Source organism: Lepisosteus platostomus, chromosome 8 (assembly GCF_059453375.1).
Source record: "Lepisosteus platostomus isolate fLepPlt1 chromosome 8, fLepPlt1.hap1, whole genome shotgun sequence".
Taxonomy (NCBI): Eukaryota; Metazoa; Chordata; class Actinopteri; order Semionotiformes; family Lepisosteidae; genus Lepisosteus; species Lepisosteus platostomus.
The window spans coordinates 62,886,610-62,912,246 of NC_142618.1; the positions used below are offsets into that span (position 1 = coordinate 62,886,610).

The 25,637-nt window shown below is 42.6% G+C and overlaps 1 protein-coding gene across 1 annotated transcript; it reads right to left on the reverse strand.

The window, feature by feature from the left end:
* Positions 1 to 2,543: 2,543 nt before the first annotated feature.
* LOC148657688 (uncharacterized) lies at positions 2,544 to 25,080 on the reverse strand. The gene is made up of 5 exons (XM_088644258.1): positions 24,905 to 25,080; positions 9,514 to 9,573; positions 8,801 to 8,960; positions 7,091 to 7,220; positions 2,544 to 4,194 (listed from the first exon to the last, which is right to left on the reverse strand). Exons 2-5 carry the CDS (start codon positions 9,531 to 9,533, stop codon positions 3,971 to 3,973), a joined length of 534 nt encoding a protein of 177 aa, XP_088500384.1. The 5' UTR covers positions 9,534 to 9,573; positions 24,905 to 25,080; the 3' UTR covers positions 2,544 to 3,970.
* Between the last annotated feature and the right edge of the window lie 557 nt (positions 25,081 to 25,637).

The following is a 25,637-nucleotide window of genomic DNA, read 5'->3' on the forward strand; positions in this document are numbered from 1 at the left end:
ATGTTTCCGAATTTAAAAAGTGATCAGGTAGAAGTTAATTTCATCAGACGGGCCTAAGTACTATTATAATTACTTTATTTAAAAAACAAAAAAACAAAAACTAATTTAAATAGTACTTGTACTATTTAAAAATGTACCTCAGTCGAGTTAAAAACAGCAAGTGCGACGTATACTTAAATATTTGGCAAGAACTCCAAAAATGTAAAAAAATCATTTTTAACTTGTGAAATATTGAAATCATGCTAAACAAGAGTGTCCTAATGTAAAAAAAGTAAACAACATGCAATATAATTTGCTGTTTTTATGGTAAAAATAAACGATTAATTAATCAATTAATTAAATTAATTTTTAATCGTGATTTTTTTCTATATTGCCTAATATGGAAATCTGCTTTTTTATAGATTACGTTCATTTTAATATCTCAGCTTTAGCCTAGTGGACTTTCGTGTAGTATACTGATAAAGGCAAACATGAGGAAGATCGATATTCAAGAAAATGAGACTACATGGACAAATCAATATATTTTGCGAAACATTTAAGTAACACAACATTTTTTATTTTTATAATAGAAACACTAAACAAACATAATACACATTTTGCGTTTTGTATTTGTTGACGTTAATTCTCCTTTAATTCAAATCATACAAATAGATGTTTGAAAATGTGCAATTGATTAAATTCACAACAATATGCTGCATGCTACTGTACATTTCATTTACCAAGGATCTCAAAGTAAAAAAAAAACAATACTCCAGTAATATACTCCACCACAGGAACCGGTAAAGGTTTATTCCCTGCTGAGAGGCAAAGAAAAGAGGCACAAGGTGTCGGCGGTGGTGCTTCTTCAGGTGAGGTAACTGCGGGGACTCCACCTGAGCTCAGGTGCCCAGACTGCCCACGGTCTCAACAAGCGTGGGAAGACCCCATTCTTAGACACCGCTTAGAACAGGATGATTCATGATTTAGAATGAACACCCTTAGATATTTATCGTGATATAACACGTATTCAGTTGACGATGGGTCTATAGTTAAACTGCAGGGGGCTTACGAAGTCCCCCACATACAGAAATGTTTGACTACACTTAATCAAAGTATCGCATGTATGAACATCTCAGTCCGAGCATCATTCTTAATAAGAGTATTAGAGACACCGCTCCCTCAGCCTATAGAGAGCCGAGACACACCGCAGCAGTACCCAGCTCCTTAGGTAAAAGAGTAACAATCTCTCTGTACCCGTCCGTTTCTTGGCTAACTTTCCTGGAGCCCCCCGCCCCGAGCCTGAGACCCTTGCGGGGGCCGGAGAGGTCACACTTTGGCGCACTCTCGCCACGGGGGCCGGTCTGGATCACTTCTCGGGCTCCTTTGGTCTCCTTCGGGACCTGGGCCGGTCCGGCGAGGCCGCGCCGGCGTTGTCCCCGCCTTTCTGCGGCCGGGGCCCGTGGACGAGGCCGCTGGCCAGTCGGTGCTGCCGGTGGAGAAGGTCGCCCATCCTGCGCAGCTCCTGCGCGCACTCCCGGACGGGCCCCTCGCCTGGAGCAGCCAAGGGAAACACATCAACACCTTCGCACAACCGCCCTTGGTCTCAAAGCAGCGGCATCGGTAACGACAAGAGCGGGTCTGTGCGGTCAAGGGCCCCCTACAGCAGCTGCAAATCCCACCTGAAGAACAGAAGACTTACTTTTTGCCATTCCTTGGAGAAAATCCTCTCGATTCAGACGCAGCGCTCCGACTTGTAAATCCTGTTCCTTTCGTTGACAGACTGTGCCATTCGGTTGTTATAAACCTTGATGTGCTGGGAACCACTTTCTGTTTCGGTTTCCACGCCTCGGCTGCGGCCGGGTTGTGAATTCCCAGGCGCCTTGTGATCGGACGTCATTGCACCGTCTCCGATCACATTGCTGCACCTGTGTGCAAACCTGTGACATGTTCACGGCCACGGTAAAAAACCGCAGTCGCACGAAACAGGAATGGAATGAAATACGCCTAAGAAAGTGTTTCACAAGATTTTTTTTTTAGAGAAGAGAAATTCATAAGCCATTTTCCAACACACTCAATTTACATCAAAGTATAATCAGAACACAAGTAGTTACCAGCTATCTACAGTACATAGCTCAGGTGCGAATACGCTGTGGTTTTGGCGAACAGACATGACTTGTTTGCTGTTGGTGTATGTGCGCAGTCACACTATGCTCACCAGGTGGCAGTAAATATTCACAAGCCAAAAATGGCAAATGACGCAGGATGTTTTTTTATGTCTGCCTGGATATTTCCTCCTAAATTTACATGTATCAGACATTTTCACAAACCCCACGGTTGTCCTCATAAACAAACCAGTACTGCTGGCATTAGCTTGATGTGAAATAGCGTTACTTCCAGATTCTCTTTTTTGCTCAGTTTTACTTGAGTGTCACAGATACATTTACTGCATGACTTTTTGTGGATTTATAGCGAACAGCAAGGTTGTCTCCCTGGCGTATGCTGACAAAATTTAGTTTTGTAATTATTTATAGCAATTGTGAACAGTTATACAGACGATATACTGGTCAAATTTTAAAAGCTATAAAACTTTATTTTTCTATTATTTTACATAATAGGACAATAATGCAATTTACAAATTAAAGTTCATACAAGTGAGTTTGGGATTGTCTGTACACATCCTTTAGCAAGATACAATATTTAGAGAAATATAACATTTTTGGTTGCTCTATAGTTTTAAGCCTTTCAAAGCACCCGTCTTGTGACATTCTCCTAAAACCCCCAGTTAAACCCATGAAATGTGAAACAGCATCAAGACATTTAGAAACAAAGAATAAAACTGAAAATAATGTCATTCTGTTCTCTTTAAAAAGTAAAACTGATATTCGACACTTCTGTAACAAGCACAATCAGGAAATAACCATCACTAAGGAAAGCTAATCAATTAAGCACGTCAGGGCACTCTGTTCAGACAGTCACTCCAGGACATCCGGGCAACTCGGCACAATTTCAGTGCACAGGAAAAAAAAGAAACCTTATCATGAAAACTGCTAGAAAACTCACAAACCAACAGTGTTCACCGATTCCAAAATCAATTCCAGTTACTTTACAAAAACTTGTACCTTTCCACGAGCTAAAGTGATTTTACAGCAAAAGCAAGAGTCATTTCCCTTTGAACATGTTAACATATGAACATTTCATATTCAGAGTCACATTAAAGTTGAATGTCAAGTAGCCTCCCCACCACAGAACTCATCACATATTGAGAGCACCACCAATAAAGCACAATGTTTTTCTAATACAGGTTAATAATGGCACCGGCGAAGGTGTGTATACCGGTAGGTAACTAGGTCACTAGTTACTTCCAGCAACCACTTCTGTTATTCATATGAAACAGCGGGTTGTTCCTTAAATTTGTGCTTGAAAACTACTGGGCAGGAGGAGACAGGCTGGAACCTGGCCACTAATTTTATAGAATGCATCCACAGACATTGGGGAAAAAAAAAAAATCAAGCAAAAAAAAAGTGGTTGAAAAGCAACAGCAGCAGCAAGAAAATGGGTCACTTCAACAACAGATCAGTCTACAGTCAGTTATATGCAGCAAAATATTTTACAAAAATAAACGTTGACAAAGGCTTGGAAACTGTGAGTCACAAGCTGTTAATATTTCTTTTGAAAGAAAGAAGGAAAAACAGCTCATAGCTGAGAAAACTGCTAAGACAGTCAATAGTTCTGTCCTTATTTCCTGCTGCTATTGCATTGAACACCGAGATGCAATGTCACGGACTCCTGCTTCTTCACAGTCCACAGAAGCGACTGGGGCTCTTTTGCTGAAGTCCGCAAACCTGGGCACGCTCCCTTCATCGCAGAGAGGAAGAAGATGGCACCGAACGGAGCCTGCCTCAGCGTACTCTTCGGCAAGAGGGCAACGTCGCTGTTTTGAGCCTGCGCAGTACAGACGATGCCACCTCAGCCCCAGGGTGAGCGTCCCGGCCTAGTTCTGGGAGTCCGGGACGGGGGTACTGCACTCCGCCCCGGGCCCCGCCAGCGCCGGGCCGTCCTGCTGCGGGGTACCGCTGGCCAGGCTGGGGGTGTACGGGGGAGGCGCGTCGCTGAGGCTGCCGGTGTCCCAGCCCTCCGGCAGGGCAATGACCTGGGCGTCCGTGATGGCCTCCCCTTGGGCATATTCGCTGTACGGTGGAGGTTTCAGGTCGTCGGCTGCGGGAGAGAAAGCACAGGCAGTGTCAGAGGACGCAGCAAAACCCCTCAGTTCGCTCACCTGCAAGAGCCACGGACCACGGAGGGCAGCTTTCAAAAACCGGGCCTGCAGGAAACGTTCAAGTCCCGGATGGAACTGGAGTTACACAAGTATGCAGTAACTGCATTATGCAACTGAAAACAAAAAAGGTTAATACTTCCACCTTATCCACACAGTTGTCACTCGTGCCCTCTGGGTTGTACTTCATTGTTTAATCCGAAGAAATCTTTGTGGGTTTACACTGTCTCAGGATTTTGAATGCTTTTATCACTATCATATCTTCTCTATTCAACTCTAAAAAGGTTCAATTCCTTCAGCTTGCCAGCAAAGGACATTCCCTACATGGTATGCACGGCCTGGAATGACTCCAGCGCAGCCATAGTTTTTCTATAATGTGGTGACCACAATTACACAAAATATTCAAAAGCCTTAAAGGTTTATCATCCATTGATTTAAACTGTATGCTTTTAACTATATGTACACACACACGTGAACAATATGCAAATGACAAACATTAATACCCAACTCTTCTTCATATGTTGTTTCTTCTAGCTTAGTTTCTCATTCTGTACTTCAAAATTTTGCTTTTGCTACTTACGTGCAATACCCTACACTGACCTGCATCTGTTAGATGTTGGCTAAGTCGTGAGTTTTATTTAAGTCTGTTTAAATTTGATTTGCAGCTACTACAGTATTTGCTAGTACTTCTAATTCAGTGTCTGCAAACTTAACTAGTTTAGTAACTATTCTGGAATTTAAATCGTGTATTAATTATGAAGAGCAGTAGTCTTAGTACAAATCCCTGCGGTAGTTCACTAATTACATCATCCCAGTTTGTGTATTCAATCTTATCTGTACCCATAGATGAAAAACCTATGTCAAAGTTTCTGACTTGGTGTTGTCTTTGACTTAATTACTATTTAGCTGTTACTCTATGTAAAGGAAAAGCCCTTATTTTATAAAACAACAAATGTAGGACATGCTTTAGATCTCATCATCTATAATGTATACATCATATTTTGTAAAATAATAACTTTTTTTATCTGAACATTCAACAATAACTTATAATCCTATTAAATACAGTATTCTGCTTTCTGCCTTTCTTCTCTCCAGTCATGTGATGACTGAGGTTTTGCACACATCCATAAAATGTGATTTCTCAGTTCCCTTTGTGTTGCCGACACGGATGGTGAGAATTTAAGAGCTTCACACTACACTGGCAATCAAATCGCAACATTATCATTTTTAGTTCAAAATAGCATGTGAGAAGCACATGCTGGCTTTTGTTTAAATCTTACTGTAACACAATACAGTCCTTTAGTACTGCAACATTCTTATTACAATCCTGCTCATAATACAACATATACAACTGTACAGAACAGGCAGAGATGATGGGTGGTAGTGTGATTGCAGAAGTATTTGGAATGAAAAAATTAAAATGCCTAAAGCATTTAAAATAATGACTCAAACCTCCATCAGTACCAGATACACACCAAACAGATCCTACTGCAGGGCTGAAAATAGCCACTTCCTGATAAAGACACCCAAGGACACCACACCAGTAATACCAGGGGAGGCTGGCTTCTCCAGAGACAGCACCATGGTTGTGCATTTACAAGTCACAGACAAACCAGTACAACTGCAAACTGAATAATTCCACTGGCTTAGACATGGAGTTTAAAGAGGGGAAAAAAAACCCAAAAGGCCCTTTGTGATAACGTTTCATTGTATGACACACAGGACAACTTAATCTAGCACATGTCCCAACAGCAATTCAGAGACTCCTCAAGTCTGTGTCCTTGTGCATTGAAGGACTACAGATAAAAGAGGTTTGCTCACTAAACACATGGAGATAGTGTTAGTCATCGTAGGTGACAGATTTCTAAATACATTCCACACAGCATTATTTATAATCCATCCGAAGATGTGTAGAGAGAAATCGAACTTCTCCATGTTCAAACCAAAACCAAAGATATTTTTTATTTATGCCTTGATTTTTCCTGCTATAAATGTGAAAGTCTGACTTCAGTTCTTATCCTTGTTGTCGCTGGCGTCTCAGACTTGGACTTTGCTTTTGTGCTGCATACGTTTTGCCCTCTTGTGTCTTCGCTTGGTGAAATGTGCCAGTGTGGAGCTCACCAGTTCACTGCAGGTATTTTAACAACCAGGCACGTGGGACTCGTGGTAGATGCTAATTTCTAAAAATCCCTTGGGAAGGAATTGCGTAACTGCTACTTCTAAAAACTGTGGAGTTTTGCCCGTCTACCGGCAGTGAAACATCTTCCTATGACTAGTCCCATTACACCACCGTTTTTTGATGTAAGCTCTACTGGTTTTAATAACTAGGGACCATTAACTGCTCTGTTAAATGGTCTTGCACTTTGTGAACTTCTGTTCTCTGTGCTTTCTGTTGCCTTCAGGTCTGTCCCCTGTTAAGAGAAACAGCAAAGCCCGAGCAGCTTCCTCTACACCGTGGCTCTCGCCCGCACTGGCCGAGAAGCGGTTTGCGCCTCACAGGCCATCAGCTGGTTCTGCAGCATATTGTGGCCGTCTGCTTTAGCAGAAATTATTTATTTAACAATGCTGCTCGGGCAGGCTGATACAGAGATTACTTCATTCTTTACATCCGTCAGACATGATAACATCAAGCCAAAAGGTGGAAGCACTGCTGTCAATGTGCTTTCTGCATTTCAGAAAACATGAACGCTGCGCTTATTGGTTTAAGTCCAGCATTCATAAAAGGTCAAGGCACTACATGTTCCAATAGGAAGCACAGCCCTGCGCCCTATCAACCAGTCAGAAAGAGATGGCAGGCTGTCAAGAGCGAGGAAGGCAGAAAGCACGGAGGTCTCTTACTTCCAGAAACGGCCTCGTACGGAGGAGGCACGTCCAGATGACTGTATGAGGGAGCTGGAGGCAGGGATCCAGAAGGCTCGCCAACAGAGCTGTCATCCTGGACGCCGTACCAGCTGGGCCAGACGGACGTCTGTGCAGCAATTGGAAGAATAAAGGAGGAAAGAATCAGTCAGAGTTTAACTCCCACAGTCGCATCACACATGCTCGAACCGGCATGCTGCGCCAGAGCCGGACTGGTTCGGACACTTCCAGCTTTCCCGGTCCGGGGCCAAGTCTGAGACCGATTATCGTTCTCGTTTTATTTGCCTTTTGCATCAACTTGACCTGAAGAAACCTGTAGGGAAAGAGTGCAAAAAAAATACTGCCTACCCTTGAACACTGACTTTATGTTCATGTTAAAGCAGTCCAATCCTAAAAACTCAACTCAAAAAAGTACGCGAATCAAGGCTGGTGAAACATCATGAGGTATTTTTCGTCGGAGGAGGCCACAGCCAGGCCCTTAGTCAGTCCTGTTTAGCGTGACTAGAGTCACCAGTAGCACCTTTGTTCAGTAAGACGCTGGGCAGCATCCTTAGGAGTCTCAGCAGCTCGTTCCCTGGTACCTGCCAGCCTGACATTCTAACCAGCTGGGTCGCGAGCTCATTAACGTGTATAAACAGCTGGATGGTTCATAAACAATTACTGGCAATCCACAGGGAATTCCAGGCCTGTACTGCTCATCATCACAATAGGAAATGAACAGAAATGGAGTTTACCAGGTATTGTTTTTTTGTCATTTTAAATGTAATTTATACATTTGTATCGCAGAATGGACTTTTGCTAGATTACTTTGTTGTTCATGATTTTTGGTATGACATATCACACGCTGTCTCCAATGAACAATAGTTTAATTTGACTTGGGACAGTTTTAACTTCTATATCTTTTCTTAATGCTTTAAAACTTATTGTTAAATACTATAAAACTATAAATAAAAAACTAATTTTTCTTTAACAAAAGCATCAAACTTCTGAATACTAGAAACCACAATTACAGTACCTTACAATGTTTTTTTTCCTTAAACTTAAAGCTTTTTTAATGAGCCGTTGTTTTACAGCCGACTTAGAGCCCTGCTAATCTTTCATTGCTCTTGAACATCTAACTGTCAGTGCCTGGAACTGGCGAGTGTAAATCTCACTGGACAGCTGTAAGCGAGCAGAGGCACTTTCATCAAGAAGCACCATTCTGAACTTTGTCACCTGCAGGATGTTTGCTTCACATTTCTCAAACTTGCACAAAAGAAAATGTAAATCTATTATTACATGGGTATTCCTGTAAGTTAAAAAAAATTACTATAATTAATGAAGGAGTTGAAAGCTTACTTTTACCGACTTATTCTGAGTAAACTATCTTCTAGCATCTTGTTACCTCACTGGAATTGTGCTAAACCTTCATGAGATAAATATTAAGATTAAGATCACCACTCATTCCCTCTCAGTGCTATGAGGGAGACAGAATGCTGGATTAACGGACCCAACACTACAGTATTAACAACTCAGAAATGACCCAGTATAGCTGATCAACACACTACCAGGGGAGCTGGGGTTTAATTGGTATGAGATCACTGCCAGGGTGCGAGTGCATGCACTGCCTGCTGTGAGCCAGGGCAGGCCCCTGGGGAGCGCTGGGACAGGGCGCTTGCTGCCGCTGGCCGGACGGGAACGGACACTCACACTCTGCCGCTCGCACATCTGGTGCAGGTAGGCCCGGCCCCCGACGATGACGATCTGAGCGTTGCGGGGGTTGCTGAGGTAAGCGTGCAGCTGGCGCTGCCGGGAGCGGTACCAGCACACGTAGAAGAAGATCTTGATGATGATGAAAATGATCACAATTCTAGGTGCAGAAAAAGAGTTATTCAGGGAACGCCATGAAAGCTCTCCTGTATTACCGAAACTTAAAAAAAGAAAGATGAAGTCCTGCAGTGTGATACAATGGAATAACCTTGTTCAACATACCGTGAGCGCCGTCTTCTGCTCGCTGCATAATCAGCGGCATCAGAGCGACTCGCTGTGTTGATGGGTGCACTACGTACCATAACAGATCTGCATATTGAACAAAACTGGAACCTTCTCATCTCGCTTCCCAATATGACATATGACTGTTCGATTGAATCCACATATCAGTGTGAGCCCATTTCGTGAAAAAACTCAACAACACAGCAATCGAAAGGAGAAACAAGATTTGTACAACAAGAAGAGAGAGTATCTGTGGAGACCTGGGGTCACTGGACACAGGAAGAGAAAGCTCAAGCTGCTGGCTAGTGTGGGAAACTGGCTCTCTGTGGCTGCTGTGTCTCACGAAAGTGGGTCCACTCCTGTATGCAAAACAGCTGGCTATCCCTTGGGATCTACAGCACTAGTTAAACAAAAGGGATTGTTATACTTACATGTACCAGTACAACTCCATTCTAGGCTTAGTTGTGATGTGTTCTCATTACGTACTTATGCTAGAAGATAAAAAAATGAAAAAATATGCGATAATGATTTGTTCATCACAACTGACAGATTAAAGGCAGAAAAAAAAAACACTACTGGGACCTGCCAAAAACCACACGGAGAAGCCATACCCAGACTCCTTCGGCCTCTCTGCATTTATAGCTTGCCATTACTCATTTGTTTTTCATCCAAACAATTTTGCACTTTGAAATGTTCATGAATTGTGGAAGGAAAGAAGTTGTCCGGAGAATGCTGTGAAAAGCAATATTCGTAATTAGCCAGTTTTATAAAAAGTCAATGAAAAATGAGTCATGTTAATCCATGAGAAGGTTTCACTGTTCCTCATCACTTTCATCATTGACAAAGTGACAAAAATTAGTGTAATTGTTTGCTGGTTAAGTTGTTTGACAACATTAACTCCATTAAGTTTCCATTAAGCTCAACTAATGCAGTACAAAAGTCACTTTCCTTTAGCAGCACATATTAAAACAAATTTTACAAGGGTTTGCAAGATCAACACTGTTTATCATTAAACACTGAACTACTGTGCTCTTAAAGATTTAAGTCTTAAATATTAAAATAACTTGCGAATGTAGTTAAGCTCTTCATCAAGCCATCAGTGCAAAATCTGAATTATGATTTATCAACTGTACTGAACATCATAATATTCTTGCACATTTTAGGCTATTAATTGTAAGAAAACCTCAAAACACTGGACCATATTACTCTAAGAAAATAATTGTACTGGATTTTGCTTTACATTTAGATGAATGAGAGAGGTTCTTTTTTAAAGAGTACAGATCATCTGACACGTGAGCCACTCTGGTGTATATACAGTATATAGACGACACTGCATTTTTTCTGTTTCAGGCAAATCACCCACTCAAACACAAATGCAACTACTAGCCCGTTGTTAGTCGCCCATTCCTTTCTGTATAAACCCTCTTAAACGATAAAGACCACAACTTCCCTGTCAGGTCAGAGAGTGTGGTCTTAATTGTGTTGTAATTTTCTGAACAGCAAACCTGAGCTAGCACAGCCTTGTTTCCTACCGTGTCCCTTACTTTAGAGGGATCCTTAGGCAGCTAGGGACTCTATACAAGCCTGTCTGTTCCCTGCTTAACACGTCTCAGTGAGGTCAGCATATCTTCAGGGAACCTGACAACACACCACAAACAACAGTCTTGACAAAACAAATCTGTAATAGAACAGCCAGGCAAACAGAACCCAGCCTATCCATGTCTTCGAAGTCATATGATGTTGGCTATATCACACTGTTTTGGAATAAACAACTTGAGAAATGATTTGGGAAGACTAACACTGAAAGTAGACAAGCCTTACAGCCAACAGAAGCCCCTGCATAAAACTAATTCATTCAGGCATTTAAATTGTCAGGTTCAGCTTGACCAAAGCATCATGCTACCCTCATTTAATCTACAATCAGATAATACTTTTAAGAATGGAAACCACAGATAAGCATGAGATTTCACTAACTTTGACATTTTTAGTCAAAAATACTCATTCTCTTAGAATATTAATAATAATTAGACAATTATGCAATACGGGTCATAATGGGGTTATACTAGAAAAACTCCCATGAAGCAAACAAGCTAATATTTTGAAAAAACTATATCATTGATAAGTGCACCTTCCCATTTTGTACACTGTCCTCACCTCTCTTCTGTTACAGCTCATTGCACCAAGCCTGGATGTGGCTAAGGAGCAATCCAAGATACTCAAGTCCAAGACAGACAACTCCAACTGCCAAGAAATCATACTTCCATTTTGAAGTGAAGACGTACACGAGGTCATGAAATAATTAGAGTATATACAGGATAGCTCAGAAGTTATTAAAATGGGACACCAAAATACAGACAAAAAATATGTTGTCGCTCACAAAAAGCTGGAAAAGGGATGCTGGAATACAGGAATATATAACACAATAGTCTGAAAAGCAAGACTGAGGAATCCAAAGAACTCAAAACCCCAGGGTAGCATCCAGGTTTAAGACAAGGAAAACTGAAGTAGAACCATCACCAGCCTGGAGTAAAATATGATGTTTGTCTCCCAGCATTTCAAAGAGAAAGATGCTTTTATGTTGTCAAATGGCCTGTGCCAGGGGCTCCAACAAAATATCAACTAGGGACTGAGTGGTGGCTCTGTGGCTAAGGATCTGCACCTGTGCCTTGAAGGTTGCCGGTTCAAATTCCACGGCCGGCAGAGGAATCCTACTCCGTTGGGCCACTGAGCAAGGCCCTTAACCCCAGCTGCTCCAGGGGTGCTGTACAACATCTGACCCTGCGCTCTGACTCCAAGCTTCTCTTCCTGTCTGTGTGTCTCATGGAGAGCAAGCTGGGGTATGTGAAAAGACAAATTCCTAATGCAAGAAATTGTATGTGGCTAATAAAGTGATCTCTCTCTAACTAGGAAACCCTACCAAGCATCACAGAGGTCAATATGCTGTCCAAAAAGGTGGAAGATGAGAAAACGGAGTGTGGCATCATGCGGGGGGGGGGGCGTGTTCAGTGTGGAGGCGGAGCCCTGGATTAGCAACCACAGCTGCCCTGGCTGATTAATAATAATAAAAAAAAACTATTTTATATAGCACCTTTAAAGGTGGCTTCTCAAAGCGCTTAAGGACGAGCCGCAGCTGTGGGGCCCTTTAAGACTCACTGAGCTCTTTAAGAGCAGATTCTCCCCGCAAGGGGAGAACCTTCCAGTGACTGTCCCGCAGGGGGATTGAGACCGAGCATAAGGCAATCGTTTTTCTTTCATTTTTTTTTTCTTGCCTGTCCTGCCGTGTATCTCCACTGGGGCAGGTTGCGCGTTTTTCTCCCCCCCCCCCACCCCTTTTGTTTTTTTTTCGGTTTTCGCTAATCTCACACCGGTGCCTCCGCCCTCTCAGACGGGGCGTTGACTTTGACCAGCGCTCGCCATGACGAAACACAATTGAGCAGAGTGACGTCACACGAGGGCAATCTCTTCCCGGGCCCTCTGCTGCGCTGCTGTTTGTCGATGGCAGTGCACCTCTCATCACTGCACAAGCTACAGAATGTCGAAATCTCTGTCCTTCCACAGAGCTCCAAGAGTGTTCCTCTTCGACGGTCATCAGAAACTCCAAATGCAGTGGAAAACCAAAACCAGGCACAGGTCATTCAGAGCAGGTAATTTCCTCATGACAGATGTGCATCTTTCTTTCTTAAACTGCGTGATAGGCTTCGCTTTTTTTGAGAATAATTTCCGTGACCACAAGTTCAGACGTTAGGTCTGAATCATTATAACCACAAACCCACAAGAAATACACATAGATATTTTTCATTTTCTGGAAGTAAGAAAAAAACAAACACTGAACTGCAGTACATCATACAGAATCCTGGTTCTTCAAGATGGAACTTGAAAAGAACTCCATGAAAGAACTTAAAAAACACACTGGAGACATAAGAGATGTCAGTTTTACTGACTGAATAAATGGTCACAGATCAGTGAACTGTTACTTTTTACCCTACATTGGTGAATGGTATTTACTCTTCAGAAGAGCCTTGAAGGGAGTTTCATTGATGACAATAGACATATGCTCAGAATTCTGAAAGACTGTTATTGGTAAAAACATTCACACATGTTAAATTAACAAAAACAAGATTCAGCTACATTAGTCAAAACAATACCAATATAAGTAAATATTTGTTTTCTCTTATAAATTCTTAAGTGGACCTTTCACCAATATCCTCTTTTTTAAAAAACGTATCGAATATCACACAAAAACATCTAAAAGCAAGATGTGAAGTAGCATTTAAAATACCTCTGTGCTTCATCAGCCCTCTATGCAGAGCTGTCGGGAGGAAATGTGGAAACACTGAACGCTACTCTGCTCCCCTGACTGGAGTTCGTGTCTTGATCAGCGCAGTGCTATAATAACAGCTCAACAAATTATTACATGTCCACACTGGGGCTGACACAGCTGTGGGTGTCTGCTACACCCACTCTGCTCCAATGGCAGACTACCCCTGCAGCAGGGCTGGTATGCAAGCATGCTGCTGTTGCCCAGGGCTCTTACCCGTACTCCTGAATGAGAACCTCTATTTGCGAAAAAGCTCCCACCTTTCCCCCTTATTATCAATCACTACCACTACTGGCAAATCTCAAGTGAACTTCTTGGCACTCTGCTCCACTGATCTTGGCCAGAGCCTTTTTCTCCAGCACTGGCAGAGGTAAGGAAGACGAGATGAAAAGGAAGACAAAACTGTTCCACTTTCCTGCCCATCTATATCCTTGAAAGATCCACTAAATCATCCTGAATTCAAACTTCACCCACCTCAAAAAATCATCTGCATAAAGTAACAGAGAACCGATGGTCATCACAGAACCTTCCCCTTGGTACTGGCAGGAATTGAAAACAAGTGTTTACTGAAAACAAAATAAATGGCAGGAATTCATCTTGCAGAGAGTTTTTCATAGGTTTCTTCCCATCAGCTACAGCACTTGCTCTAAGGGGCTGTATTCAGAAAATGTAATTAAACCCAACTGCCCTAGAAATTACAGAGACAGCATCTCATCACATCTGCTCACTGATAGAGCAGAGCCAATCTGCTCTGCATGATTCCTCAAACCGCTTAATCTATTGTAGCTTTGACAGAAAAGACACAATGAGGGAAAAAAAAGAGCACTAACAAAGTGAAATGATCAATTTTAAAAATAAAGGTTCACATATTTAAGAACACATATTTAAGAACAAATATAATAACTGAAAAAAGCGTAACATCAATATATTACAGAGTCTTCTTTAGTGTAGTAGAAAAAGAAACCAAAAGCCAGAAACTAAAACCCGTGAGCTTTCACTGACAAAGTACAGTCATTCAGAGTTATGGGTCAACAGCAACTCCCATACGTGTGTAAATATTTATATATAAATATACAGCACCGATATTATCATCTTGCTCCAGGCCTTTATGTATCGCACTGACATGATAGAGATGTTACACTTTCACAATGAATTGAAACAGAGCAAACCTCTCTAAGGTACAGTATGCTCACCTGGCCAAACTGACTTGAGGAAGACGCTTTGAAAAAGAGTCTTAGAGCTTTTTACAGTATTATTTCAAACAAAGGATGGCGTGAATGATGAAAATGCAAATGAAAATGCTGGCATTTTACAGAGAGAGCAGGTTTAACAAGTGGTGTATGAACTGGTTCAGACCTGTATCAGCCCAGATAAGTCATAGTCTGGCAAAGCTGTTAAACTAGTAGTACAATAAGGAACAAGTAAAGGTTAATTAAATAATAAAAAGATAAACAACAAATTGGCTATTGAGCCAGTGTCACAGGAGTATAGAGTATAGTAGAATCAGGTGTGGGATTTACAATCGTATCACTCATGGTGTCTCCACCTTGTAATTAATCATTTTACTCTCTATTATTCAGATGTGTGTAATAAAATGAAACATTTACAGAACACCAACACTACCAAAGGTAAGATTAGTTAATTTTCTTATATGTTGTAAAAATGTGGCATATCTAATTAAAATACCAAATTAACACCCTTTTGCAACCTCTTACACAAATCTGACAAACTGCACACGGTACATACAATTGTATCACAGACTGTGATCCAAGGATAAAAGAAATCTAGTTCAAGCGAACTAGCCCCAAAGATGTGCAAATGTAAGTAGTGCATTTGTGGCTTTATACAATGTTCTGTTCTTTATCTTTAATAACAACATCTGAAAAAAGTAATTTCAAAATTATATAAAGTCACGCTTTGCATTACAGGACTTCTTCTTGGTGGTCTAAATGGTCTGAAAATAACCATAGATCTATACAAGCATTTCCTTTTCACATTTAAAGCAAGATAAATTAATAATATAGGCCTACAAGATGAGGCAGAATTCAAAACTTATTTCTTTCTAAATTAAATACCTATACAAGATAAACTATTTCCTGAGTTGTACTTTTGCACCAACTGAAACACTTTGGTGTCTCTCAACCAACTCTAATATAACTGCTTATATTATAACTTTGGTCTGCGCGCTCCAAAGGGCAAACTTTTCAGATCAAAGAAGCAGGTAGGAAAGACTGCTGATGACCCCTCCCACCCGGGTTACCAGCTGTTTCATCAGCTTCCCTCAGGAAGACACTACCAGTCTATTAAACCCAGAACCGCCAGCATATGAACAGCTTCACTGCTAGGGCTGTCTGTTTGCTTAATTAGAACTTCTAGTTATATGTGCACTGTCTTAATGATGCCTATTGTCTTGTTCATGTACACAAATAAAGGCTATTCTGATTCTGACATGCTTCCTGTCTCTTGAACTGTAGTTTCCTGATTTCATTAATGTTCCTCACATATTTCAGAAGTGTCCGTCTCTAGGATCAACGGAACATTGTGGAAAAGTCACGGTACTCCAACATATTAAAATCCTTGATAGGACTCCCAGGAGGTAAACGTACAGAATGCACATCGTAATAAAAGTTAATTCTACCTGGTTTCACACTACACTACTCCATACAAGCCCCCTATGGGATTTTATTCCTGGCGTAGTTTTGGAAATTAAATAGCTAAAGCAAACAATAAAACAGCCAATGTGGACTGAGAAAAGAATGGTCTTGTTATGAATGCTTTGAAAAAGCAACAAGGACAACCAACACCTTTAAGTCACAACACAATATACAGCATTTAACTATCCAGAAATCTTTTAGGTGACAACCTAACCAACAAGCTGTGCCATTCACCAGATGACCAGAACTTATTTTGAGGAATAACAAAAGTAGTTAAAAGAAAAAGCACTCTGTAAGCAACTCGTCCTGCATCACAGTTACAGACGCTGGTGATTCAGCCCCAATCTGTTTCTGTGCCATGTGGTTCATCTTCATGCTAATTAGAATGCCATCTGCATTCCTTCAGCAGTACCTTCACTCACCCAGCTCTGTAGAACCACAGGAACACAAGGTTTGACCAGCAAAGGATTTCTTTTGAAACTTCAAAGTCTCTTTTAATAGCAAAACCTAACACAAGCTTTTCATTCTTTCTAATAAAGACTGAAACATAACCTTCCCAGCATTTCTGTAATTTACACTGAAATATAAAAAAAAAAGTCAATGGCACTGTAAGAGTATTTTGTTTCAATGTCAGAAGGCTGCTTTTCAAGCCAGCAACGGCAGCTGCTGCAGATACAGTCAAACAGTGGAAGTTGGAAGAAATCTTTATCACTGCTGGGAGGCTAAAAGAATTCTAAACACTAAAATGCACACGCTTTATGTAAAAAATAAACAACACATATCTTGAGAGGTGAATACAGGTGGATCCTGAGATTACTCCAGTATTGTATTAAGACTGAAATAGCCTTGACCAGAAGCTACTGTAAGCATACAGAACATGTGACTTCCTGCTCCTAGCTATGAATGCCCTAAAGCTCCCTTTTACACAAACAAACTTGCCAAGTCAGGTCAAGTCCAAAGCTTCTGCAAGAGACCTACGAAAAATTCCAGTAAAGATACTGGGGAGGCATGTGGTCAAGAATGTGAAAAACTATTCTATGTGTAATGGAAAAATTGAAAAGGTGTCCCACAGTGTAAATGTTTCGATTTTTTTGTTTGCAACATCAGTACACTGACACCTGACTGATTGCCTTCTCTGCACCTGCCCAACCCCAGCAGCCACGAGGCAGCGACCAGCCCAGCACACAGAGATACAAGGCCGGGCAGCTCTACGCCTGCCCACTGCCAAGCAGTGCGTTCGCCCAGGCCCCAGACACACAGACCAGCCGCCGCGCTCACAGAACCACTCCATCCTCATCTCCACTCGATTTACTGGAAAGACTGAAAACCACCTTTAACGTCAGAAAACTCTCCTACAACCGAAAATAAGAGAATAGATTGCACCAAATTACAGGTGTGGCTAGCAGCAGCTCTTCTCATTTCTTTTGGACAGGATTTGCTGGATGCTGAACTTTTACTGTAAAGCTTGTAAATCTCCTCATAAGAACACACCTAACAAACCTGCTCCCTGTACCTCCATCGCATTTGGGTTTGAGTTCCCAGCGGATGCGGGAGCCAACGTTGGGACCGACGGCGAGTCAGACACCTTATGGCTCCGAATGGTAGGAGCCTTTGCACACTGAGCCCAATCGGTCAGTTATCATCCATGTCATCCACATCATCCAAGCAAGAAACATTAGAAATCTAAAGCCACTTGATGGCAAAAAAGTCCTCATGTCAAAAGCATCCATAGTGAGTTGCAACCTACAGAGGGTCCCAACCACCTGGAGCTTTTACTAGGTGAACAAAATATTAGGCTTTAATTTACATTTGAAAAGTCAATTTATACCTACACAAGTCCATCTGTTTTTCATAGGGGAAAAAGAACATCTAAAATTCTGCCCGTACTCATTACATGCAGTGAGAAATTCCAAAATTCAACAACTTTCATGTATTTCCAGTTTTACCTGGAATGAAGAAAAAAGCACAGTAGTATTTTTACCCTTTACTGCAAAAACTATTTACACATGCTTTCTACATGATTTGATGTTAACCTACCAACAGCAACAAGAATATTGATGAATGCTTTGTCAAGAAAGTTTTGCAGCAAATTTAGAAAATCTGTCAGAGTTTGAGGTAAGTGGTTCGATGCACCGCCGAACTTGGCTCAGTGATAAATTCTATAAATACACAGCAACAAATGACATTTAACACTTAACTGCAATGCACTCTCAGTCTTGGGGACAAGAGTGACAATTGTTTCTGTAAAAAGTGAACTAAGATTTGATTGAACAGACATGGCATGTCATCTGTAATCAACAGGTGTTCTACTGTGACAGTTCCAGGATAATAGCAATGCACAGTTTTAGACAAACTGTAAACATGCAATGCATGCAGTGCACCAGGTTGTGGAAGCCTTTCCTTTCCATTCCCAGACAAGCTTGCCTGGTCTCTGAGCCCTAGATGCCACAGATCATCCCAGCTCATCCCACAAATGTTCAAAGGGGCCCTAGTCTGGCACATTAGGCATTCATGGCACAAGTGTCACCTTCTCATCTGGCCAGAAAGGCCTCAGTGCCCAAGCGGCATGGGGATGGGTGCGGTCAGGCAGGTATGTGGTCATGTCAGCATTAGCCGTCCTCAAGAGGAGAGCTTTCCTTGAATAGGGACTTTCTGTTGGCAAGGCTGCAGGGTAAGTCCTCCACAGATAAAGGAATCAGGGTGGATTTTTCTGAAACGCCTCCTGGTTTCAACAGCTTGTAACATGACTAGCACACTAAGCAGTTGCATCCTGATTAGCACCCTTAGAGGTCCTCTACAGCTGGCCAAAGCCCCACATTCCCAAAGCCTTTATCAAGTCCTTGATAACTCAAGTGACCACATTCCACACTGGAGGGTGGACCTGCTCATCCTGCGAGTAGGCAAGCAAGCAGATCTTCTTTCTTCCTGTAGTGCAGGATGAGGGTTATGTAAGAAAAGGGTTTATACACAGTTTTGCTGGTACTCAGTTATTAAATTTATGAGGAATGTTGAACATTTAACATTTTTATAGACAGGCTGCAGCTGAACAATTTGACATTTTCAATTTCCCTGATTACATCTGTCTGCACATTAATAATACATACAAATGGTCCTGCTGCAGCAACACTATAATCAGCAGCACTAATCCTAATTGGCACACAGGGATTATTGAGATTTTGGTTTCATATTAGCATTGTTTAACCATCTGGAAAGGCACTTACTCTACATTGTGTCCAGAAAACTGTTTACTTGGACAAAAAGCATCAGCTGTGACATCAGTGCAAAACTAAACAAACCTGAACCGAAATGGGCTGATGAATTTACCACCCAGCACACAGAAAAGCTGGTGTCTGTCGGATATCCGGCAGTACATGGCTGCCCACATTCACCAGAAACCACCATTTATCTTGACGTTTTCAAAGAATTTACCTTTCAATAGTGCACTTAATGTTTAGATGCTGCATTATCAAGAGAGAACTAGGTTTCAAGTAATATTTTCTTGCCAAGAAGAGCCTCAAAACACAGGCTGTGATGCTGTGTTGTATGGTGACAGGATATTGCAGAAAATTCTTCAAAGCCTGAAAGCAAACCAAAGCACATCGCTGAGCGAAGGATAGGAATCCCCCTAGAGTCACACAGCACATATAATCCAGTTATTCAGAAAGCACCTTCATTGTATTACTCAATTCCCTGGTTTACAATGTACATTTTTTGTATTTTTAGCAGAAAAAGGAATATGGGAATAAATGGGGCTTCCTCTAATCTATTAATAAAGAGTAAATGTCTACCTCATGTGTCGGCAGGAATTCTTTACAGGAAGGTAGGTTTAAATGATTTACATTTGCTGATATCCAAGATCAGTGAAATGTACAGTATTGACCTGGACTGAGTCCGTGGTATTTTTACTGAGTGTTAGAAGTAAAACCTATTGAAAACAGGAGGTTTCTTCCGTTTGACACAGATGTCAAACAATTCTTCCTGCCTTTCAGAGATCAGCGCTTGCAGCAGAACTGACAAATCTATTGATCTACAGTCCACACACAAAGCGTTAATGCGCAACTCCTAAAGAAAAAAAAAGGATATGCCTTTGAATAAAACTGAGTAATTAGTTTCAAAAAACGGAGATACTAGAAAATGATTTAAGAGTACCTCAGCATGCTTATGAGTTAGTAACAATGTCGAGCTAACATACAATGATACTAAAACACCAGGACTCTGGCAGAGCTCTTACTCTCTGACAAGCCACCCCACGCTGCTGAAAGGACAAAGCCTTACACTAGGACTGGGCCTGAGTCTATATTCTCAGAACGGCACTGGCTTCGGGGGGGTCTTGAGGGAGCTGAGCTCCGCAACCCCGAGATCTAATTCTCTACCAAAACAGATAACCAGTGAATAAAAAATGCATATGCTGTTAATTAATTGTTAGATTAATTTATTCTGACAAAATAAATGCTAGAATAAAACTAGGGCAGTATACTAATACATCAGCATCAGAACCTCATTTTTTTCATTCTGATGTTAAGGAGAAGGGTCGCCCACTAGCCTGCTGACCCAGCTCTGGCATTCAGGGTCGGAAAGAAAGAAGTTACTTGGCCGCCCTGCGTCGTTGTGCTCTGGAGAAGCTGGAGAAGCAGAAACCCGAGTGCAGCTACTGTACATCTCCTCCTGCATTCCAGATCTCCAGCAGAGCAACAGAAACTATGGACATCAAACAGCTACAGTCTAAGCAGGTGTATTCAGATATTCACTTAAGGGTACAGAACACCTTCTCCTGAAGGAAAAAAAAAACAAGTGCCTGCTAACAGCCTCTGAGAAGCTTACATGTACACTATACATTTTTTTTACAAGATTAGTGCAAATTATATCAGTCGCACTTTAATACAGAAGTGTATATTACCTACAACTTACCATTTCCTTACTTGTTGGAAAGAATAATCAATGCGTTAATTTGTCTGTTTAGGGATATAAACTATTTAAAAGGAATTAACCCCTGTAGTATGCAAGATTAAACAGTCTACAATACGATTTTTGTACATTAACTGTACAAGATAAATATTAATCACTAAGGTGCAAAGATAAAATGTTCCCTTAACTCACAAAAACTCAGGTATGAAGGAAAAGGTGGACATTGGGCACAGACGTCTTTCAGTTCCTCCCTTCACGATTGCTAAAGCGAAACCGATGATAAGTTTATCAAGAGTGGGCAAATATAAGTGGACTCCTGAAAAATGATCCTCAGTTTCCAAAATAAATGGTATAAGAAGGGTCCTTAGGCACTTCTTTTTAAATGCACCTCTCTTCATGTTTCTCCTGATGCATTTAAAAATGTTACATAAATACATCACAAACAGACTCCTCAGCTGCTTTATTCTGTATTTTCCAAATTTTCTTAAATGGAAAAATATTTGCACAAGCTTTTATAAAATCTTACTGCATCAATACTAGACTGAATTACATAATTCACTACTGAACTGTGGATTTTAACAGGCTTTACAATACAGTTTATATGCACAATAACAGGACGATTGATAGCATTTAATAGCCCTTCTTAGGAAGGAGAGCTGCATGCCTACAGCATGTTCCATCGCTGAAGAAAATGAGGAAAACAAATCTCTCGTTTTGCAATGGAACCACTGAGGAAAGTCGATGTGAACTTAAAAAAAAAACCTTGAAGCCCAGCCTAACAGTGGGACATGCTGCAGCACAGTGGGAACATCACCTGCTGATCAGAGCATGTGTGGAGGGGAGCCTGACAGCAGCCAAGACATTCCAGATGCTGCTCATTACTTACCAGTATATTCAGCTGATGCTTACATTTGCACCCATTTATACAGCTGAATGTTTTACTGGAGTAATCTGTGACTGAGATTGGAGCCCATGACTTTCCAGTTACAGGCCTAGACTGCACTTTCTACAGTGACCAGGGTGTCTGCCTCATTATCCTGGCCTGTTCGGCTCAGATGGGCTGTATGGTCTCTTCTCATTTGTAAGCTTTCCCATCTTCTTAGCACCAGGCAGACCTGTATTCAAGACAATGAAACCTGGCTGCCCTGAAAAAGCTTAATGGGCCAGCAGGGTTCTTAAAGCAGAACTAAACCGCTTTACAGCGGACGACCAGTACGAGCGCTGAACAGTTAATAGCTCAGAACCGCAGCGTGAAGGACCATGGGTTTAGATTGCAGGAGAGACGCTACCGCTGCACCGCTGAGGAGGACAAGGGCGCCTCACACAGGTGCGCCAGCTGCGTAAACGAGCACCAGAGTCTCTTGGGTTCACAGCATCAGCCCAATAAAAGCAGTAGTAATAATCAGAATAACTGCTCAAAGCAAAGCAGCTGATGAACATTAAATGAAAAATAACTTTTACCAGAAGCTTATGTAGTTTTTTTATTGCTTTCAAAACAAACTGACTGCAAAACAACTATCGCCATGGAAACTGACCCTTAAATTTCATTACCAGCACGAACAGAAAGTGCTCCCTGCCATCACACTCCCACTGCAGGCCTCACCTTCCTTGCCAGGGACACAGCAACGACCTTCTCCTCACCAGAAACAGACACACACACTCCCTCCGTCCAGACCTGCTGACCAACTCCAGACGGGCAACATCCATCAGAGCACCTGAGGCCTGAGTTTAAGGCAAAGTCTCCTCCACCCCAGTCTCTAGAGTCTACAGGACTGATTACAGGAGACTGCAGGTGTGGTCCTTCATGTGAGATATTAAGGCCTTTTGTAAAGCACTTGTCAAAGTGTTTTATTGTCGGTTTCTAAACATGTAGCATCTCTACAGCTGCAAGTCCATACAGGGCTCACCACCGCTCGGCCCTGCAGGCTGGCAAGGGTGAGACACATGGCAGAGCTGATCACAAAGACCCAGGAGTGTAGGATTCTGCCTTTGTCTCTGAACTCTTAGGGTTGCAGCCGAGACAACGCAGCCACCGTGGGCATTAAAAACGGAAGCCTTCTTCACGAGAGCAAGGGCCTGAGGAGTGTGTCACAGTAACCCCGCAGCCAAAGAGAGATACAGTCCTGCCTAGAACAGCGCAAGGACATCCAGAGAAGAAAACCTGGCACAGGCTTTCAGCCTCTACATTCTTCAAAGATTAAATCATAGCACTCTTGCTGCACCCATTTTTTAGAAGTATTAAATATTCCCTTGAACGTGCTAGGCCAAAAGTGTCTTCATGTCTTCAGAGACTTCTGCAGAGCAGGCAAACCTCAGAAGAGTCGTCACACCCATCTTTCTATATGAAACATTTAAAAAGGACAAGTACAATTTTCCATAGAAGCACTTTCAAGGTCTTTGACTTAAAATCTGCATCTGCCAACCAATCAATTAAGAAAATGAAATGTCTCCAGTTGAAATAACAGCATATTTTTGTTTAGCACACCTGTTCAACAGCAGATTACAAACCTTTTCAGCCCGGTTGAAGGCCCATGTGTTCAAATAAAATACAAGTGTTTGCGGAGAACATCCCTTATACAGACATGTTCAGCAACTGCCTCTCAAGGTATTTAAATCAGGAAACACTTGTACTGTTATCTGAGCTTTCCCAAGCACTGCTCAAAAATCAGCTAGCTTGACTAAGGCGCTGTTTAGACGCTTCCCATTTCATGCAGAGAAAATCAGAATTCACAGCTGACAGCTCACAACTGGCACAGAGGGAGAAGGTGTCTGACTGGAAGGGACGTGTCCTCCTGTTAATTAAGGCTCATTATTAGTTCTGGGTTTGTGGTCCTCACTTCACATTTGATTAAATCAGTTTAGGCAGAAGGATTTCGCCGCGCAGCAGAGAATTCTCACTCGGGGAACCTGATTTCACGAAGGGGGTGTCGTCTGGTTGTCATTTAAAAATAAAAAACAATAAAACAGTCAACAGACAGAACTCTGTCTGGAGGCGATCCACTACGTTTTTCGAGAGCCCGGTTAGGACCGCAAACATAAGCGAAGACTGGCTGGAAGCTGTCGTATTAATTACACGTCTTTACCTTCAGAGAGACAGTACACATTAGTAGAACCAAACCCTAGAATTTGTTCCGGCTGCATCCAATGACTTGGGCTTGTTATTACATGCCGTCCGTTTGAACCGAGACAGCGGGTATTGCGTTAACAAACTGCGATCACTAACGTTAAAATTTAGATTAAAAGACTAAAGTGGCTATTTCTTCCTCTCCTCAACGTACCCCAATGTCTCATACGCTTTTCCCAAACGCCACCCACTCTCCTGAACAGCCAACGGACGACACAGATACGGCAGCCCGTCTCACGGAGCAGAGACAGTGGGTGTGGCGGCGCTGGAGCCCCGGGAGAAAAGCCCACATACAGGGGTCGGGGATCGTTCTCGTCCTAGCGGAGAGAAACACACACGAAGCTGAAGTCCGTTTGACTGGCCTCTCACGAACAGAGTCGCCCGGACTCGGCGACCCGCACCTGCAGACAAGCGCGGTCCGAGCTGCCGGAGACAGACTCCGCCAGCCAGCACACACCGAGAGAGAGAGCTGGGTTTCGGGGTGAGCACACACGCACTGCCCGGTCCTCGGGGTGTAAGATAAGAGCCGTCCGCACCTCCGAGATGTTCTGCCAGCGCAGCCTCTCAGCTCGGAGTCAGAGTCGGCACCCTCCCCGGCCGTGTAATCACGAAACCATCCCTAAGGTGAAGAAATCCGGATTTTCCCTAGCTATGCTTAAGGAAAGGGGAGCGGAAACGCTGAGCTAATTTACAACACCCACACGCAACTTACTGGCAAAACTTTTAAACAGTTCACAGATCATGATGGTGAGATCTGATGTGCTCACACACAGATATCGATCCCACGAAGTTAACGTTACTATTTCCCGAATGAAACTTACCGTGTCACCAGTCTCCTAGATGTGTTTTTTTTTTTTACCCCCTTTCATTACCGTGTCATCTCCAAGCCATGCCACCCCCCTGCTCGCCCATCCGCTTCGAGTTTCAGACCCCAAGAAACATAAACACGGCCAGGCGCTCTCCTGCCAGCCCTTCCGCCCTTCCCACGCTTCGCCCCGCCCCACACCCCCACTCCCGGCAAGAGCGCACCGCGGGCGCCGCGGGCCAGGACTCCGGGCTGCTGCCCCCTGCTGGCCGGGAGGCGACTGCACAAGGGCGCTGCGTCTGCGTGACGGCAAAGCTCCCGAGCTCCGGTGAGAGAGGACGATATCACGCGTATCCTCCGAAAGGAGCGCTGCTAAGGCTTAGTTTGGCCATATGTAGTTGCATTGTCTGACAGAGTCTCTGGTACTGGTAGAGACCAGAGTACCCCTTGCTATTTCTTACAGCTTCATCACCTGAGTCCAGAGTGATCCCTCATTTAGCACAAACCACACAGAGCGTGTTGTGTTGGCTTCAGGTGTCACATGAATGACTGCTGTTTTTGTTTTTCTCTCTTGAACTGCACAATCATCCTGTTATCAGGCAGCAACGGCAGAGCCCTAATTTCCTGCTGGCTTCTCTGAGAACTGTCACACACTGGAACCCATTTCAGCAGACAGGTTTTATAGATCTTTCGTTAAACCTCAGTAAGCCAGACGTTATCAGTGGTCGTAAAAGAACAATCTGATTGAC